This window comes from Medicago sativa, chromosome 2 (assembly GCF_051527215.1).
Source record: "Medicago sativa cultivar Bolivia chromosome 2, Bolivia_mono, whole genome shotgun sequence".
Taxonomy (NCBI): domain Eukaryota; kingdom Viridiplantae; phylum Streptophyta; class Magnoliopsida; order Fabales; family Fabaceae; genus Medicago; species Medicago sativa.
In genome coordinates, this window is record NC_140750.1 from 72,423,774 (window position 1) to 72,445,443 (window position 21,670).

Here is a 21,670-nt window from a genome sequence, read left to right on the forward strand (position 1 = left end):
TTCACCGTTTGACGCAAGAGCAATTAACGCAACAGATGGCAAGTCAAGCGGCTGTTATACAAGATTTGCTTAACCGTCAAAGGTCATATGAGGAGCAGCTGGCACAGTTTAGGCAAGCCCAGGCTCAAGGTCCCTCCCACACTAGTGCGCCGCTTTTAAGTCCCAATGTTGAGCCTTATCCGGTAGATGAGGAGGATGATGAGGATCATGATGAGGATTGAAGTTTATTGGCTTTATCTAATTCATTTCTAGGTCTGTAATTTGGGGAAGTTTCTTATACTTCCCAGCACAATTCCTACTCTTGTGATACTTATGTAGTATTTGCACAATTTTAATTTCAATGTTGCTAGACAATATTTTATATTTTATGTGTGCTATTACTTTAATTGCCAATAATTTTTATTACTAAAACAATTTTTAAAAAAAGCAATTTAAAAACGTTTATTTTAAATATTTTAATAATTAAATTGAATTAATTTTCGAAAAAAATTTAAATTCTGTTTAAAAATTATTTTAATTATTAAATTTTAATATTTTGAATTTTATAACAAATAAAAACGTTCTTTTTTTTATAAAATTCGTACACAATTTGCCAGGGGTTAACCCCTGGCAAAGCGCCTGACATCTTTCTGAAAATGATTGACATGACGCAGACTGTGTTCTGAAAAGGTCTGCAAATGACTGCTTTGGACAGAAAAGTCTGTGTTCTTTTTGACGCATTTTGCCAGGAGTTGTGCCAGGGTCTTTGCCAGGAGCGACTTTTGCCAGGAGCTAAAGCCCTGGCATGTCCATTTGCGATGGGCATATTTGCTTGGGATTCTGCTCCTGGCAAAGCTCCTGGCAAACGTCCTTTTGCCAAGGCTTTTTGCATTTTGACAGGGCTTCTGCCCCTGGCAAAATGCAACATTTCTTGTAGTGTCAATTGGTAAAGAGTTGAATCATTCGTTAGCTTGTGTGTTCAACTTTCGTTGTCAATGTGAGATCTTCTTTGTGCGTGATCTTTAAGTTCATTTGTATAAGTGTTTTTTAGCCTTGAGGTCTATCCTAGTCCCGGTGAGCTTCCAGAGTTTTACATGAGTTTTCAAAGAAGCTCGATACTGCTAAATGCCATATTTCTCTTTTTGACCATTTAATTAGAAGGTTTGACAAGTTTACTCCGAATGGTAGTAGAAATTGACATTTTCAAAAGATTCAAGGTATGTTAGGATTAACAGTTACATTTCAACATATTACAATTTGCAGACGACTCCATTCTCTAGGAAGAAGTGACATGGGAAAATTTGTAGAGCATAAAAGAAATTGAGGAGATTTTGAAATGGTTTTGTGATTTTTTTTCCCTATAACCTAGTTTCAGGCTTATTTTTATGACGTATATTTATTCATCATTGATATGAACTTGTTAATTTGGATCGAAAAACCATGTTAACAAATATTATTTTTTTCAATTTCATTGATCAAATGTAAATATATTCTTTCAAAATTCATTATTTATGATCTAAATCAACAATTCACATACTCACAACGTCACATGCAGGTTGGTAAAGTGGGTTGAGTTTGACGGATCAAATTGTTTAACCCTCCATTTTAGATGGGATTAGTGAAAATTTTAAACTCAACCACTCAAGTTTATCTACCATGTTTGAGCCGCAAAGAAAGTGGATTGGTGAAGGGCCGAGGCGATTTGGCTCAGGGTCACTTAAAATAAATTGTTATATTTTTTAGTTTATTTTGTTGGTGGATTCGTTTTATTTGAGAAAGATTAACCTATCTTGTATTAAAGTATCTTATAGAACTTAGATTCAACTATACTTCATTCGATTAAAGGGGATTAAAGTGATCCTAAATTCGACTGTTTGTTGTTCTTGACTTTCAACTTAATTATTTTGAAGTGTAAACAATTAGTAACATGTAACAACTCTTTGTGCTATGCTTTTTTAACGTAACAACTTTATTTTTAAATTTTCAATTAGAATTTTTATGTTAGCAAATGTTCTATTATATGTAAGTTGTTTTGTTTGTTTATTCATTTTTCAATTTTCCATAGGACCTTACAAGTCTAGGAGTCTAGTCAAGAGACCCTACACGTGTTTACACAGATCATCAATCCTTATAGGTCCATGTTGCTAAGAGGGGGGACCACTCTCTTTACATATCTAGTCTAGTGATTATAGCTTAACCCTGTAATTTAATTCGAAGAGTTTATCCTTGTGAACTATCATAATTTTCCTTTTAAAAAATAACCATACGTTGAAATAATATATGCATGAAATAATATATGCATGCATGGTTTTCGTTGCGTTTCGTACATGGTTATCGTCCGTATCTAGTTCACAAACCGAATCCCAGTGTTGCGGGAGGCCTGAATAACAGTCATGCGTCACCATATCTTATTAATATGTATTTTAATTTTTAATTTATGGATTTAATTATTTTAAAGTACACATCATACACATTGATCATCACATAGTGCCTGTTTTTGGTAATCACTTTGAGCAAAATTGGAAGCTTGGTAGCGACTCGCATAATATTAATTAATCTACCCATCTCTTAATTAAATAGTTGAATAAGATATATGTTTACAATGTGAATGTTGTTATATATGTTATTGTTGTGTGGTTATCAAAACTCCAACAAACTTTGAATCTTTGCATGGCTTTGTTTCGTTATTATTTTTTGTTGTGTTAATGGTTGAGTAGAGTTGCATGGCTGAGCTACACGTAAGACGAAGCTGCTCTCAATATATATACCTTGAAAGTCTACATGATGATGACGCACTAATGTTTACCAATAGGGAACTTAATTAACAAATGTTTACCAATAGGAAACTTAATTAACAAAAGATTGCAATGTTGGCACTTCAACAATTGCACACGCGTTAACATTAACTAATACATACACACAAAATATAATCAGTGTTTTTGGCAACAATTCGTTAATTTTTTTAATGAACAGTATCGTATATACGTTAATTATCATTTTTATTTAATTTTCTAATATACGAATTTAAATTGTGGAAGGAAAATCCTAGTGAAAAGACAAGGAAATAGCTTGGAAAATGCCAATAACGTACTGGAGTTTTCAACTATGTTTTTTGAAATGAGCTATGCTATTTATCCCGACAAAAGACATCCCGGATTTATCACAAATTATTTCCAGCCTTTGAATTGTCCGCTGCATACAAATCATGGGTGCTATAATATTAAAAAGTGGAGCAGGTGTATTAAGGAAATACCATCGTGATGCGTGTCGCGATAAACTTTGTCGCTATAAGTATTTCCCTTTTGAAATTGCAATATTTTTCACTATTTTTCCTTCCAATTTGTGATTCTTAAAAGACAATCTCATCATTTTCAACAACAAAAATTAAAAAAAAGACACTCTCATCATACTTAAGGATTTCTTCATTCGGACGTTAGAAAAAACGGTATTTTTTCATTGTCTAGATTGGTAAATTTAGAGGGGGTGTAGTTCTTAAGAAATCTGTTGAGAGTAGAAGTAGTTGCTCACGTTTTATTCAACTCATTAAAACTTGAAGATGGGCCGAAGCCCAAATAAGACAAGGAAGATAAGATAATGAATTCTGCTCTTCTCCCATAATAAATTACTCGTTCCCAACCAAATTTTCGAAAATACCCCTGTGTGACTTAAGTCACGCTGCGTGAGTTAACTCACGCTAGTTATAAATCATGTGTGAGTTAACTCACGTAGGTTGCGTGACTTAAGTCACACAGGGGTATTTTTGGAAGTTTGGTTGGCACGAGCAATTTTTTTATGGGAGAAGAGCATAATTCTAGTTTCTCAACCCACTTCCTCATATTATCGTCGGAAGCATATATTCGATAGAATATTTTTGACTGGGTACAGATTGAGAAGTTATCTCGACATAATGTCTAGAACATTGCTCTTTAAGCTTTCAATTTAGCTCACAGGGACCTCGGATATATGACAATTCCCCCCACCGTACTTAAGTGTCGTTCGGTACTCTCAATGGTAGTTAACTATTGTTGATTGTACGGAAACAACAGTTAACTGTCTTTCTTGACATTTTTCATGTGTAGTTAACTATTGTTGATTGTACGGCAACAACAGTTAACTGTCTTTCCTACATTTTTCATGTATAAGGCAACTTTCTTCCACCTCACTATTCATTCACTAACCTTTCTCTCTTTTCCATCTAAAAACACCAAATTTCAATTTTTTTATTTTTTAATTTTTTTTTTGCAAAATTTTGGTCTCAATCATTGAGTTAGTATTGCTAGAAGGTTTCCACACTCAAAAACATGTATTGCATCTTTGAATATGTTTCCATTGTTTGATTTTTCTACCATATTTGTGCAATTATAACATGAACTCGTAATGGCAGTTAGCTACTGTTGGGGTCAATGACATTTAACTGTCGATGGTAGCAACGATAGATAAGTGTCGTTGTTGCCCAATATTATTTTTGCACTTTTTTCCATCTGTTTGCTTTGAATGATTGAAATAATTATTGATACTTTTTTTTTTGCAATATTTTGTGGTTGACAATACAGTTGATAAAGTTGTTGAGTAAAAACCAAATAACGTCGAGTCTTCTGTGATTTGAAATCGTCTAAGGTTGAAGCTTCATTTTATGTGAAACTAAATATTGGGAAAGATTTTGTTGAAGTGAAACTTTCTATTGAAGCTTTCGTTGATGTGAAACCTTCTCCTGTTGTTGATTCTAGTGTTTCCAAACTTCATGATAATGAAGTGGGCACAATGCCATTTTTTTCATTAGAGATATAGATGGAAAGCCTAAGGTGATATGATTAATTGGGTTCATCGACAAGCAATAAATGCGGGATTTACAATGATTATAGAAAAATCCAATTACCAAAAATCAATGTTAGTGTTGGCTTGTGAAAGGAGTGGTGAATGCAGAGCACCCAAGAAGAAGAAATTGAAGCTTGAGACACGGGCACAAGGAAATGTGGATGTTTGTTTAGGTTGTGTCGTTATTTAAAGAAGGAATATAATCAACGATGGTTGATTTTTCTTAATAGAGTTCACAACTATAAAATGGAGTCAAAGTTAGATGGTCACCTTCTTGTGGATTAATTAAATGAGAATGACAAGATGGTTATTGCTGACCAAACAAAGATTTTGGTGCAGACTAAGCATATTCTCATCAATTTGAAGGGTAAGAAAATAATTTTTGACAAAATTAAAGCAAGTATACAATGCGCGTCAAAGATTTAGAAAGTCAATCAGAGATCACAAATCAATTAAAGATACAACATCTGGTCATAAAGTTGGAGGAGTACAAATATATTTATTTCATTATAACTAAATGTGAGTCTACTACTGTTCAGGACATATTTTGAGCTCGTTCTGAATCTATAAAGTTTCTTAACACTTTTATGACAGTTTTAATCATGGATTCCAGTTATAAAACCAACTTGTACAAAATGTAATTCTTTGATATAGTTAGGGTTACCACGACCGAGAAGACATATTATGTTGCTTTTGCTTTTACGGTGTCATACAAAGAGTAAAACTTCAATTGGGTTCTACAAATTTTGATTGATCTTTTACACTCAAAATAAATATCCAAAAGGTGATTGTGACTGAGAGGGATACCGCTTCTCATAACCGGCCTTTAGGAGAATTCTTGGAGTATGATGAAAAGAACATCGAGTGAGACTGAAAGATGATACACGAGGATACATATTTTGATCGATGTTTGAAATCCTATGAAAGTAGCTTAGGAAAAAGAAAACGAGAGGTGAAGCGAAGGATGTCATCTAAGTACAAATGCAGAACCCACCTGGATTGGCCTGGTGGTATTGACTTGTGATCTGGGAGTGTGCTCCTCCTCGAGGTCTCAGGTTCGCTTCTCTCCAGTGCCAATTTAGGTGGGCTAGTTTAGCTTCTTCAAAAAAAAAGTACAAATGCGGAACGACATTGAACTTATTGCTATTTATGCAAATATGATGTGCCCTAAGCTGTTCGAGTTACATGGACATGAATCATGATGACAGAAGAGAGTGATATTTGCAATCCCCCCTTTCTTGTCATTAAAATGATATTTTCCTTGGCGAAATTTTCTTTTGATATACTTCATGTCAGAAGTGGAAACAACAAAATGAACATTGCGAGATTTACCCTTCTTGAGAGAATCCTCCTATTGAGTTACTCTAGAAATCCTCCCCAGTAGTAGGGATGAGAATAGGCCAGGCCGGCTTACAGGGGCCTATGGCCTAGCCTACGACAGGCCAAACCAGGCTTTTTTCTTAAATAGAGAAGGCCTAGGCTTTTTTTAAAGCCTATTTAGCTTAAAAGGCCAGACCACAAGCCTCTCAAAAAGCCTCCTAGGCCTATTAGGCCGGCCTATTTAAGTAATAAGAATAATATTATTTATTATTATATTATATTTTGTACTTTGAATTAAAATATAAATTTGTAAACTTTTTCAATAATTTAAGCTTTATTAGTATATATTAATTTTTTTTGCATATATAAATGTATTATTATAAGAGCAATGCTATTTATCAAGAAAGATTTTATCAAGAAATTGTCCCGAAATTAATGTTAGCCAATAAAATCTCAGCCTGGCCGGAAATCATGGTGTGGTGGGTGTTATATATATTTTTTTTATGAAACTTTAATAAATAAGATTAAAATCTAAAGGTGATTATTCTGCCATGTCATTCTTGAATTCATCAAGAAAATCCATTCTTGATATCTAGCATTTTCCTTATTATAAACTAGAATAGAAATATGATACAATATATAGTTGAATTCCCTAAAACCTTGTGTTGATTATGAAAAGAGAGTTTAATATAATTGAACTATTAGTTCGCCAATCCATTTAAACTTAGATCACATTGCTTATTTAAAGATGTTCATAATAGACTTTTAAACAGGCAGGTAGGCCGTATCAGACTTTCAGAAGGTCAGACTCAGGCCTAAAAAGTAGGTCTGTGACAGGACGCAGGCCAGACTTTAAAAAAATATGGCAGGCCAGACTTAGGTCTTGCAAAGCCTAGCTCGGCCTAGCCTATTCTCATCCCTACCCAGTAGGGTGTTATAGAGAATTGCATAGAAAAATAAAAGAGATCTTTGAACACTAGAAAAAAAATGACCAATCGAGGTGGTCACTTTATATTCTACGCAAGGTGGGGAAACAAAAATATTAAAAAACAGAAAGTAAGTTGTAGTTTTATACATTGTCGATTGTTTAAAAAAGTGTTCCAAAAGCATTTCTCAAAGTAAAAAAATGCATAAACTAATTAAAAGACAATGGTAGCACCATTGTTAGCATTTCAAAGCTTCAAGTTCTTGTTCAACAATAGAACAAAAATATTCAAATTCCCCACTTTTAAACACCAACCCAACCTCAAGTCCACCTTCTTTGTCTCCACTTTCAGCAATAGACATACACTTAAACGAATGCACCATTTCAACTTTAACAGCTTTCCCAAATCCAAAATCAGTCTCATAAACATTAAACTTAGGTGATCCTGTTACCAACAATACACTTCCCAACTCATACATCTTTTTAAATGTATCCCTCCATTCACCAACATCTTTAAAAGGTTCATTCTTCATTTCACTTACTGCCCTTTCAATTACCTTAACAGCATTCACAAAACCATCTCCCCCCTTCATATCCTTTCTTTTCACCGTTGCATGACATAATGTTAGACAATTCCCAAAATACCCCTCTGGTATTTTGTACCCAAGTCTATCTCTACAATCACCTGCAAAACGAAAATACTCCTCTTTTTCATCATCATCGTTATCATTTTCATTTCTATATCTTGTTTTAACCAAACTAGCCCAAATGAAACCACAAGTTACAACAAATTTAGATAACAATTGTGGCGCTTGAACTTCATGATCATTTTTCTTCCATTGATCAAGTGCCCATATTTTCATTCTCTCAATTTCTTCTTTTGCAAAAACAATAGTTGCTTTTACATACTCTTCTTCACTAGTTTGACTTTGAGTTTGACCAATGAGTTTATCCTTCCATGTTTTTCTTTCTTCAAAATAGTCTCTTAAGAAAACATTCTCAAGCCCTTTTGGGTCCCTCAAATTTTTTCTATCAAAACAAGGTGTTAACTTCAAGTCAGCTACTTCACAATTTCTATGTATAAAAGACCAAGATTTCATGAAATGATTACAACAACTATCATCCATTACATGACAATATGTGATTGCAATGCAAAGACCATGGTTAGGGAAAACAGAAGCTTGCAAAGACAACAAAGGGAAAATGAATGTGTTATTCTCAATGTCATTATCATCATAGGTTGTTTTGTGTGTTAATTTTGGAACAAGATGATTATAGTCTTTAAGATTTTTGGGGTGGTGATTGACTGAAAGATGGTTGAAATTCGCCAAGGTTTCGATGACGGTAAAGGTGACAGAATCTTTTTGAGTGCAAAGGATAAAGGGTTTCTGGGGTGGTGGTGGAGAGATGAGATTTCCAGCAAGAGGGAAGAAATGTTGAAGAGTAAGAGAAAGAGAGTGTTTGAGAGATGGAAGTGTTGTTTTGCAAAAATGGTTGGTTGAATGAGGAAAGTGATAGAAGAATTGGCGTCTAACATAGATTGGACCAGCTAAAGGCAAGTCAAGGAATGTGAGAGGAAGAGAAGTTGTTGTTGATGATGGAATAATTTGAGTTTGTTCAATAAGTTTATGATATTGTTGTGTAGGATATGCCATTTGTGAAAATTGAAGGATGTGATGCAAGCTATATAGGAGTAGCAACTTTTTCAAGAAATGTAATGCATGTATAAAGTATAATATAAAGGAAATTGCTGAATAGCTCAAATGAAATTCAAACGAAAAGAAACATGTAATTATGGTACTTTTTAACTTTTTTTATATGAGATATGTTATTTGCAACTACTTAAATAGACACATACAAGGCAAGAGCACTAGGATGAGTTTGTTTGGGTCTCTTCCAATTTAACAAGAGGTTCTAGATTCGAATCAAGCGAAATAGTTTGAGAGAAATTTTTGTCGTTAATTAATTGTTATCTTGTTCTACACGACTTGACAGATTAGTCTATATAAACAGTTTCACACGAAAGATACTTAAGCCACACAAACATTTTTGTCTAAAAGTATGAACCCTTGTATAATTTATTTGTTCTTTTTCCGGTTGTGAATGAGTCAAGTTCTTCGCAAGGGGTGGGAGCAAACATGGAAATTTCGGAAATATTAGTGAAAGACTCAAGTCGTCGTTTCGGTGTTTTTTGCTGTTTTTTTTTTTTTTTTCTTTTTCCCATGGCAAAAGTCATGGAATTTGTCCTATAGTTAAGACGTGCAGTGTAGCAAGGGATAGCACTTGGTTTACATAATTTTTGGTGATATTGACAACATTGTTTTTATCTTTTTCTTAATGAATCATTCTCCTCCATTTAAATAATTTATTTTAACCATTCATCTATCACTCTTTTCAATTTAAAATACACTAATATCACACATATCACCAAAAAACCATGTCACCCAACTAATCTGGGTAGTAAGAAACTCAAGATTTAATTGAAATATACTCTCCTATTTAATTACAAGCCATATCCTATCCTTTTATTGTTTTGTTTCCTCTATTTCCATTCATTCACAACATTAGTCTCCTTTTTTAAAATCATCTAATTTTGGTTATTCTATCAAATTTTTGTACTAATGGTGAAACTGAAGTTAAAATAGTACTCCATCCGTCCCTATATGTAAGTCCCTTTGCATTTTTCACATTTTTTAAGAAAAGTTGATGTAATTAATGTGTTTGTTTTTTGTGTTAATATTACCAAATTATCATTTGTTTGTATGTGTATTAAATTTGATTTTTTATATTTCAAGACAAGTTAGTAGTATTAATTAGAGGTATGTTTATGAAAAAAAATATGCATTTAGTAATTTAAAAAGAGGTTTACATTTAGGGACAAAAATAGAGTTAAATGGATGTTTAAATATAGGAACGGAGAGAGTAGTTTTTAATGGGTTTTGTAGTAATTTCATGATTGTTGATCACTTTACATCATTTAGATGTAACACCTCATTTAAAATATGGGAAATGCTAACAAATATCCAAGTGCACTTAGAGCATTTGTTAAGAAGTTTAAAATAGAAACTTTAACTTGGAAATTGTGCATTCAACACATTGAAACAACAAAAAATAATTTTTTATACCTAAATTTCATCAATCATTTCTAATTTTGAATTTTTAACAAGTGCCCTAATGACACTTGTTAACATGACCCTTAAAATATGTCAAATAATCATCATTTTCAAGTCAAAAATCTGATGAATAATGAATCAAAATTGGGTGATTTTAAAATATAGGGATCAACCTCATGATTTAGTAGTAATAGGGGGACAAAAACTGTAATTAAATCTTTTAATTATAATTTTCATCAAACTAGAGATTTAGTCGAGGTATCAATTGATATTGATAGTCATCAACTGTGATTCTATTTCTTCAAATGACGACACTCATAAACGAGTTATGTCCCTTAACTACAAGTTTCATAACTACTCAAGTAGATCGTTAAGTACGTTGTTTTTGGAATTTTAGTTACTAAAATAAGAAATACATGTGAAAAAAAAGATAAAGCCAAAATGGTAAAGGGATAAAATTGTGTACTAAAATTGTACAAGATGAATATTTATAGGCAAAACTATTCCTAATGGTCAAACGGCATGACCTAAAGTGTTTAGTTTTAATTGACTATGTACGCGAATGGTGCGTAAGTTTTCCATTGTTAATGGGGTGTGTAGTTGTGTGTTTTTACTCATTGCTCTTTGCGGTTAGTGACATTTTCCTTATAATAAAATGGGTTATATAATTCGTTCGTCCCTAAAAAGATATGTTTGTTTGATTATAATGGAAACACACGTTCTTGCTCATCGCTCCTAAAATAAAATGCGAAATAATTTTTCCATCTTTTGCATCCTCCGATCACATTAAATACATTTTTGTAGTTGACGAAGTTGTGAAATTGGCTAGTTACACAACTCAAATTTTGTGTTACAAAAATCATCCTATGTACACAGTGAAGAATGTAGGTCTTCCATATTGTTTTTTCTTTTTTGAGGAGAGGTCATACTGTTGTCAAAATAGTTTGTCACATAAAATTTTTCATCGGTAAACACCTATGAAACCCCGATACTTCAAAATGGATGACGTATCGTATCCCCTGCGTATCCTGCACTGCACTGATACCTGCCTGATACTTTCCGATACGTATCAGGAGAGTATCCGAAAATTAAATTTTATTTTTAAAAAAAATAATTATCCGATACTTTCCGATACGTATCAGGAGAGTATTCAATAATTATCCTGCACTGATACCTGCCCAAATATTTTCCAATTAATGTTAACTAAAATAACTTAACTCTTGAGTACCGATGTGTTCTTTTTTGGATCGATATAGAATAACACTAACAATGTTCTTTTTGGATATAGTATAACACTGATGGTGCTCTTTTTGGGTTATATTGTGTATGTAATTGACTAATTATCACTCTCTTAATCATCAATATTATTTATATTTATGTTTATGTGCTACGAGCCTATGACTTTCATAGTTTCTTTTGTTTGTTAATATATTTGCATATTAAAAAAAATGGTTATAATTATATTGTACATTTAATTATATAATTTTTTTATTAACGTATCCAAGCCGTATCGTATCTTGATTTTTGAAATTTTTCCGTATGGACGTATCGGTGCAGTATCGTATCCGTATCGTATCTCGTATCGGGGCTTCACAGGTAAACACGGAAGGGTAGAAGGAAAAAAATTAGATATTGTATCCCAATAATTGAGAGTGCGTCGAAAGAAGTGTAACAAGGAATGTGTCTCTAATAATCTTCTTAACTAAATTTAGCATTTTACAAAAGAACATATAAAATAAAGGCCCAAACCAATCCTTAGAAAAAAGCATGAAGAATTATTTCGTCCTAAATATTTAAAAGCAATAATTTGGCTATAATAAAATAAAAGAAAAAAATTATTATATAGACCAAATTTGTTAAAATAATAATTAGGTCTATAATAAAATAATTTATTATAATAATACTTTGGTCTATACTTCTAAAAAAAAAAATTGGTCTATAATAAAATCTCAATAGTTAGTCAAATTTGTCATTTTACCGAATTTCTTCATTAGATACTAATTTTATTTTGCAAATATTTAATTTTAGGAAAATGTTAGATATCAAGAATGATTTTATCAAGAAAAATTCAAGAATGACATGGCAGAATAATCACCATTAGATTTCAGTCCCACCACCCCATGATTTCCGCACCACCCCATGATTTCCGGTCAAGCTGAGATTTTATTGGCTAACATTAATTTCAGAACAATTTCTTGATAAAATCTAAGGGTGATTATTCTGCCATGTCATTCTTAAATCTTTCTTGATAAAATCTTTCTTGATATATAGCATTGCTATTAATTTTATTTATAAAAACTGATATTTTTCCTTTTTTCTTAGTTTATATTTTTTTTATCGATGATTAGTTTGAACCTTTACGAAAAAAATACTATAAGCTTATATGATAAAGAAGATTAATATAATTTAGAGTTAAACCAGATTTTGGTATACATCTTTTGAATTGGATACGAGGATGTCGAAGTTTGGCAAGGATTCGAATATGGTGACGGAGATAGAGTGGGTGTCAAGGTTAAGTATATGTAAAGCGGGTAATTTTGGAAATTTTGAGGACGATGAGGTTGGATAAAAAAAGGGAAGATGTGTTGGAAGGTTAAGGAAAGAGAAGGTTTGAGAATGAGAAGTGTTGTTTGGAGGAAGTCTTAAAACTAACAAAAATGTCTTTTACATCCGTTAATCAAACAACAAATGTAAAAGAAGATGCAATGCCATTTTTGAAATTTTAATTTTTTTGAAGAATACGTTAAAAATTTATTTACTTTTCACATTTGGCAAACCTTTTACTTGATAGAAAAAGTCTGAGGAATACGGTTCTTACCTTTTTGAATTCGGAATATGTTCTATCTCTCTTCCTTTTTCCAATGGGGATCCCATTCTCCTTCGGTCTCATCTCCTCTCTTCTTGCTTTAGTGATAGAAAACCGTCTTATTCCTCGATGATTTTTTTTTTCTCTCTTTGTTGGGCTCTATTATACTTCTCAAGTAAACCTTTCACAAACTGCATGAAAATATATTAAATGATAATTATATTTGAACACAAATACTCTTCATTAAGTGTAATAAATATGATATGTTGGTGATGCGACAAAAACAAAGAGAAAGAAAAAAAAATGTTGAACTAGCATTGAGAATTTAAAGATGTTCAAATATAACCACTCTCTTGTATTAAAAAGATGAGTTATGCTAATATGTGTACATATCAAGGATTCTATAAATAGGAAATATTTATTGGAATTTTTTTTTTTAACTTTTTATAAAATAATTTGGCACAATTTTCAATATAAAATTTACACATTGAGTTTCTTAATATGTGTCTGAGGGCCTATATTAACATTTCCCTAAAAAGATAATAAACAAGACAAAAATTTGAACGATACCTTCTCCATAGTTCTTTTTATTTATGGGTCATAACTGATGTCTCTAAAAGATTATTTGAACTTGTATAATCAAACTTTTAAATGCATAAAAAAAATACTTTTTTCAATGTAAAATTTTACACGTTTGTTTTCCTTAACCAATGCATTGGGACACTAGTTAACATTTCATTTACCAAATATTGTGTGCTGGTGGGACAAGTGGAGAACAAATTCCAAATTGTGTTCTCTTTCTCCAGTTATATTTTTTTTTTCTCTTGACAAAATAATAGTACACAACATGAGCAACCTATGAAGCCCCGATACGGATACGGATACGGGTACGATACGATACGGGTACGCGAATACGTCAAAAATTTCAAATTTAGGATACGATACGGCTTGGATACGTTTACAATTTTTTTTAATATATATATATATATATATATATATATATATTAGACATAAACGCACAAAAAATAAATAGCGTGAAATCTTAAAACTAATTACACCAAGTCAAAATACAATGGATCATTCACCAACTAAGATATCCTTTAAAACAAAATACAATGGATCATTCACCAACCTGCACTATGATGATACCAAGGTAGTATGAAGATAGTCACCCTTTTCAAGTAATGGCCAATATAATGATCCCAATTTACAAAAATTAATACTTGTGATCAAAATACAAATAAAAATTTTAAATAAAAATTAAATTAAATCATTCGAATACTTCTGGGATACGTATCCGGGAGTATCCTTAACGTATCCTTAAGGTATCCAATATATTTTTAAATAAAAATTAAATTAAATCATTCTGATACTTCTGGGATACGTATCCGCGGAGTATCGGTATCCGATACGTATCCGACACGGGTACAGCACCATTTTGGAGTATCCGGGCTTCATAGTGAGCAACACACATGCCTCATCTAGTTTTACGTGGGACCAATAATTGGCAGCAAATTCCAAATTGAGTAGTCTTTCTCCAATTCTCTTTCTATTTTCAACAACACAAAACATGAACATAACTCACGAGACCAAATTTAATCACAACAACACAGTTATGTTGAAGGTAATTGAACATAGCCAAGTTGCACCACCACCCAATTCACTTCCATCACCAACCACTCTCCCTCTCACTTTCTTCGACATTTCATGGCTTTACTGTCAATCCGCTGTTAAACGTATCTTCTTCTACCATTTTCCTCATCCAACTCATCACTTCCTACAAACAACACTTCCCATTCTCAAACACTCACTTTCCTTAACCCTCCAACACTTCTTCCCTTTTTCCTCCAACCTCATCATCCCTCCAAATTCCCATAACACCCCTCCTTATATACGTTACCTTGATGAAGACTCTATCTCCTTCACCGTTGCCGAATCTTCAGCAGACTTCAACATCCTCGTATCTGATTCACAAGATACTCTAAATTGGCACCATCTTGTTCCTAACTTGCCTTCACCTCATACAGAACAAAACGGTACATGTATCGTTCCTCTCATGGCCATTCAAATCACCATTCTACCAAACTCTGGCTTCTCTATCTGCCTCACTTACAACCATGTCGCTGCAGACGGTAAATCACTTCATCATTTCATGAAATTTTGGGCCTCTCTTTCAAAAGCCATAGCAAAAAACAATAACAACAATAATTTGTCTCTTGAATACTCTCCGCCTCTTGATCTTCCTTCCCATGAAAGAGATGGAGTGCTTAAACACCCAACGGCTCCTAAACTCACCAACTTACAAGAAATACAAGATTTTGTTTTGGAAGTCATGGAATCCACAAGTCTCGTTCGAGATGCAGCTTACGCTAACAAGGTACGAACTAGTTTAGTATTGAGTCGTGAAGAAGTTCAGAAACTAAAGAGATGGGTTGTTGGTAAAAGTAAAGAAACAACACCGCACATGTCAACTTTTGTTGTAACATGTTCCTTGATTTGGTTTTGTATGGTAAAATCAGAGCAAAGTAAACGTGATTGCACTGGTGATGATCTAGTCTACTTCATATATTCTTGGCAGATTGTCGTGATCGTTCTGAATTTTCATTACCAAAAACTTATTTTGGAAATTGTCTTGCATCTTATGCTGTGGCTATAAAGAGAGATGAGTTAGTTGGAAAAAATGGGATTGTTGTGGCTTCAAACGGTATTGAAAAGAAGATAAGAGATTTTAAGAGTGATGATTTGTTAGGAGTTGAAACGTTGATACCTGATTATAGTGAATCATTAAAACCAGGTAACTCGTTTGTAGTGGTTGCTGGGTCACCTAAACTTGATGTTTATGAGACTGATTTTGGATGGGGAAAACCAAAGAAATCTGATGCAGTGCATATTGATTCGTTCGGTTCGATTTCTCTTTCTGATTGTAGAGATGGTGGAGGTGGAATTGAGGTTGGTTTGGTTCTTGAGAGGTCTCAAATGACTAATTTCCTCAATATCTATAAAGAACAACTTAGTGATATTTGTAGCATCTGAATGAAAGAAATTTCTACTAACGTCTCCAGCAGATACATGGTGCAACACTACCATAGAACTATAAGATTAAGAGAGAGAAATCTAAATCATTATCTTCTACTTCTACATCTAAAACAAATGAAGTCATTTAACAACTTGTAATTTTTTTAGTTTTTTTGTTCTATACACTAAGTGAAAAACACCACCTAAAAACTTACATGAAAAAGTGTGATCCCTTAATGATTTTGTCCTTTATTTTTTGTTTTTCTAAGTCATTCCTTCTTTTTGTCAATTTTTTTCATGTTTCAAATCTGTGCTTTTATTTCCAAATTTTTCTACGTATTTGCAAATGAATTATACTTTTGATGTAGTTTTTCTACATGTCATATAACTATGTACACGTGAGTATATATATGATCGTTTTCCACAGGGAGTATATATATCATTTATAAAATGTTTGTTTGTAACACTATATCCATAGATGACAATAAAGTAAACACGAGAAGAGATCGAACTATTTCGCTTGCGGTATAAGATAACGAGCAAGCATAACAGCAGCAATCTCTCGATCGATTAACAGACTCTAGCTTTATAACCAATATTATTACAATCATTTCTACAACATCCTTCGTGTCCAAAGCGACATCGTTATTTCTAAGTTAGCGTTTAAACATTCGTGTCCAAATCCCTTAAACGATAACAAAGTCGATCGGATAACTTAATCGACCGTGTCCAGCCTGATTAAGTATCCGAAAGCATTAAAATCTTGATTAAAAGTAATTATCAAAGGTTTACAAACTTGTCAAGAGTGATATAACATAAGATAGATTGTTATTCTAGTTCTAGATTCAAGAGTTAGTGTCCAAATCATCTTGAATCTCTTTGAAAGCATTAAAAACAAGAATAACAACAATATTGAATCATTAAGCTAGAACCTTATGTATTAAAAGATCAAAAGATTACATAATAGCTTGATTGTTACCTCAACACTACAAAGAAGGTGATAGTTACACATAGACATGTAAACTAATGCAAGGAATGAAGGAAAGATGAAGATTCCATGCCAAGATCCTTGATGTCTCAATGAATCTAGGGTTGAATCTACTCCTTAATCACTTGCTTTGTGTTTCTCTCTTGGAAATAGCTCTGACCTCTCTCTTAGAATGTATAAAAATATCAATGGAATAGTGAATGACCTAAAAGAGAGGTAAGAATTCTATTTATATGGGCCTGTGTTTTTGTACCTGCGCTAATAGCGCCTGCCACGCTAATAGCGTGGTAAGTCGGCCTATAATCTGGCCAATGGGCTGCTGCCACGTTGGTCTTGCCCTGCTTCTACGCTCCAGCCACGCTAATGGCGTAGCTTTCTGGACTCATTACGCTAATAACGTCTCTCACGCTAATGGCGTGGTTCTTCATGGCCTGCTACGCTCCAGGTACGCTATTAGCGTACCTTTCTGGAGTGATTACGCTAATAGCGTAGCTTACGCTAATGGCGTGTTCTTCACAAGTGCTCCAGATTCACGCTCCAGGTGCGCCATTGGCGTACCCTTCTGACCTTGGGCTTTTCTTCCTCACGCTAATAGCGTAGGACACGCTAATGGCGTGGCTTCCTTGAATTTTGACTTTTCTTGCTCCTTGCTTGTATTTTCCTGCACAAAAAGGGTAGAATAAGGCTCAAAAGCATAAATGACATATTAACAGAATATTTGGAGTTTTCCATAGAGAATCTTGCAAAACAAGTCACTAAAATGCCTAAACTCCTATATGAAATATATCACTTTTAAACACTTATCAAACTCTCCCCAACTTGGCTTTTTGTTTGTCCTCAAACAAATCAATTGAAAAGGAAACTAACAAGGCTTTGGACAAGGTTTTCAACATGGTTTCAAACAATTCAAAACAAAAATAAACAAATGGTGATTCAAATAAGATCGCGTGGACAAGCATGAAGTCCTCCGCTACTCTAGATTCAAACTGAATGCGAAAAATGTCCTAAGCACAAACTATACATCATAAACTTCAAAACATAAACATATCTATCTATGAACCACACCTAACACACTTCTTTAAAAGTAAATGCAATGATATGATAACAATAAGTGAGGTAATGAACACACATCCAACAATCATGCTAACATCCTATTTAAGTTAGGTGTCCATCCAAATATCGTCTCAAAAAGCATAAAAGCATGGATCAAAAGGTCTTGCAAGGGTTATAACTTGGCCGGGCTACAAAAGAAATGTCATATGTGGGGCAATTGATCAGAAAGCCTATCAAAGAGGAACATTTTTTTGTATCACAACTTGAAATCCATATACTTCCCTACCAAGAATTACAACCTTTGGTGGTTAACAATCAAACTTATAACCTTGACAACTTATTCTATTTTTGATTTTTCTCCATCTTTTTCTTTTCTTTTCTTTTTCAAATGTACAATTTTTTCTTTGATTCAATGTTGTCAGGTTATTTTAACAATTTCACCATAAACTTGACATATAATGCCTCCTTTTCTCCCCAACTTGAATACAACAAAACTCTAATTGAATGTTCCCCTATCCTAAGGCAAGGGACAAAGTACAAAGAGGTTAAGGGTTCAACAAATTAAAAATTATCAAAGTCCTTTCAGAGACAAGCATGAACTGGATTTATGAAAAATTTCAGACAAATTCACTAAGCATTGTGCTTATGAATATTGACAATTCATGTTTGAGGACTTGATTCATTAGGCTCAGATTGGGGTATCAAATACCCGCTCTTCTCACAGGTAGGCTTTATGTGGTCAAGTAGGTTACTCTCAATTCAAAAAGTGCCTTGATCCTTTCCATGCTTTCAAACAATTCAAAATGATTATCAGATTTAACATAACTAAAACAAGTTAGACGGTGATTATCGGTATCCAGCATAAATACAACAGATTGAAGCTACCTCACATTTATGTTAAGTACTAAGTGGTTCAAAAATATTTATGTTTATGAAAAGAATTAAATGATATATGTTTTGTGCAAAGTACAAGTTTCAAATTCTTATTAAAAACCTAGAATAACAGGAAACCAATACCTTGGCCTTACGCTTTCTCACAAGTAATATCATTATCACTCATCTGCTTTTGCTCAAACATGACTCCATGGAGCACTTTAAAATTTATTGTTCATGAGCAATTTTCTTTTGAGAGACACAAGCAAGATGTAAACAAAAAATTCATCCAAAACATAAGTTAAAATCCACAAGCTAAGTTATTAAACCATAATAATATAAAGTACTAAAGTATCAGGTCGAGCACTAAAAACCACAGTGCTCGAAGAGTACAAAATATAACCAAAGTGCAAAATACAACCAATTAAATAAGTTCCAACATGAAATAAGGAAAGCAAAAGTTCGAAAGCGAAAAGAAAAAACATCACTAAAAAGCCATGATCACATCACTGATCATCATCAGCATCAGCATCATCCATCTCTAGATCCTCCTCCACATCATCATCTTCACCTCCAGCATTTTCAGGCTCAGGTGTAGCCTCATCATCAACAGCATCTGCCACCCCCACATAAGGACCTGGCCTACCCTCAGGCCAATGAACATAGCTCTGGTACTGGTCAGGTGTCATGACCGGGTAATCAGCATTTCCCGGATACATGTGAGCATTGTAGAGGTCCTGGTGTATGCCCATGTTGCTCCTCCAAATTGCCTCATTCTGATCCATTAGGAAGCTATTTTGGTCCCTCACGTACTGGTTATGCATCTGCTGCTCCAGCATGAAAGTCTGCAAACCTGAAAAATCAAAGGAACCAGGGCCCTCAGATGGGCCACCCTCATTATCATCAAAGTGGCTTTGGGAACATCGCTGCTCTCTCTTCTCCCAGGTGCGGATAGAAGTATCAGTAATGGTCCCCTCAATGTCTTCATCAAAGGGTCCAGTAATGGGTACTCCATGGGCCTTAAGCAAGGCCATGATAAGTCCGGGATAGAACAGTGCAACCTTCTTAGCACCGGTGGCAACCTTTAACGCCACAGCCTTCAGCTCATTGGCTATTATGCGAGCAATATCAACCTTGACTTTGTTCATAATACACCAGATGAGTGGTAGGACAGCTTTTGGGGCATCGGATGTATGGGCTCGGGGTAAAGCATTGTGGACAAGAAATTGGAACACTAAGCAGGCCTTAGCATTCATCTCTTTTGTGAGAGCATGCCTGATCTCTCCCTTATCATTCTTCACAAAGAACCTACCCTTGTTCATGATGTCCCGCTCAATTTGCTCATAGGTCCATTTTCCTTGAGCATTTCTCTTAGCATAAGTACACAAAGGAGGGACAGTTGGATCTTCTGAAGGTGGAAGGTCTAAGGGATTGCCTAGGAATTCATTGATTGAATCCCTATTAAAAGGGATTTGCTTCCCTCTCACATATGAAGTCCAAGAAAAGGCATCAGCCAGGGTAGTGGGTGAAGCATCAGGTGTAGCATTGCAATAGAACTCCTTTACTAAATCAGTGTTAATCTCAGTTGTAGGAAAAAGGAGTTTATGCCACTTACGATCAGTGAAAATGTAAAGGAGGTCACAATGTTCACCTCGGGGTGAATGTCAAAAGTTTTCTCGTGCCAGGTTTTGTATTGAGCCATCTTCTTAAACCTGGCAGAGTGGACAGGGGTGGGTGTTATACCCTAATTTTGGACCTAAAAATACTTATCCAATTCTTCTTTCTTGCATTTTAAGTCATTTGAACTGTCTCTGATCAATTGCATCTTTCTCTGCATTTTATTTCAATGTTATTTGCAAAATTTACATGCAAGGGTATTTTAGTCATTTCCTATGTCAAATTTCTCTCAGTCTTTCAAAACTTTGTTTGAGTCCTTTCAAATAGGTTGAATAAGTCTTTGTTTCATTCTATGTCAAAATCCATTCCAAAACTTGCATTTGAAGTCATTTTGAGTCAGTTTTGCCCCTAGGGGCATTTTGGTCATTTCAAGTGCCAAGTCACTGTTTAAATCCTAAAAATTGTCTCTGAGTCTTTTAATTTTGCTTGTATGAGTCTTTGATTCAATTTCTGTTAAAAATCCATTTTTCAACTGCATCTGAGTCTTTTTTTAAGTCGTTTTCAGCCCCAGGGGCATTTTGGTCATTTCACACGAAATTTCGGCAGAGAGGTACTTTAAAGTACCTCATTTAGGCCATTGGTTCGTTTTAGTCCGTTTTGTCAGTTTTAATTGTTTCACTTTACGTTTAGTCAAGTTTACCAATTTTAAATTCAATTTTTTTTTTTTTTTTTTTTGCACTTTAGTCCTCTAGTTCCTAAAATTGCATATTGGTCCTTCTCACTTTTATTTTTTTTTTTATTTAAGTCCTTTAAATTTTTAATTGCATCACAGTCCTTGAAGTCTTTTTGTTTGTAATTTTGGTCTTTTCTTTTTTTTTTTTTTTTTCGGTCCTTTTTAAACATTTTTAACATCACAATTAAGTCTTTTGTCCAATTTGCAGTCTGGTCCTTTTCTTAAATTTCAGGGCAGTCCTCAAGAGTTTCGAAATTACGCAAAAGGCCCAAGTCCAAAATGCAGCAAGGAACGAGTTAGTTACAGTTCAGGACACATGGCACTTTCTCAATGGACTTCAAACACACATGGCAGGATATAAATAGCACACAGTGTCAGAGAGAGCCACAGATCTTACGCCACATCACAAACACATTTACATATTCTCTCTCTC

General features: G+C 33.8%; 1 protein-coding gene and 2 pseudogenes across 1 annotated transcript; 2 read left to right on the plus strand and 1 right to left on the minus strand.

The window, feature by feature from the left end:
• Positions 1 to 21,670, plus strand: part of LOC146950433 (uncharacterized) — a 66,932-nt pseudogene that overhangs the window by 36,892 nt on the left and 8,370 nt on the right.
• Positions 7,157 to 8,816, minus strand: LOC146950437 (malonyl-coenzyme A:anthocyanin 3-O-glucoside-6''-O-malonyltransferase-like). Its single transcript, XM_085746359.1, has one exon. It carries the CDS (start codon positions 8,692 to 8,694, stop codon positions 7,279 to 7,281), a length of 1,416 nt encoding a protein of 471 aa, XP_085602485.1. The 5' UTR covers positions 8,695 to 8,816; the 3' UTR covers positions 7,157 to 7,278.
• On the plus strand, positions 14,406 to 16,210 carry LOC146950438 (coumaroyl-CoA:anthocyanidin 3-O-glucoside-6''-O-coumaroyltransferase 1 pseudogene; annotated as a pseudogene).

Bases quoted from the DNA above. Each gene is read 5' to 3' on its own strand.
- LOC146950437 (XM_085746359.1), bottom strand. From the start codon at position 8,694: ATGGCATATCCTACACAACAATATCATAAACTTATTGAACAAACTCAA.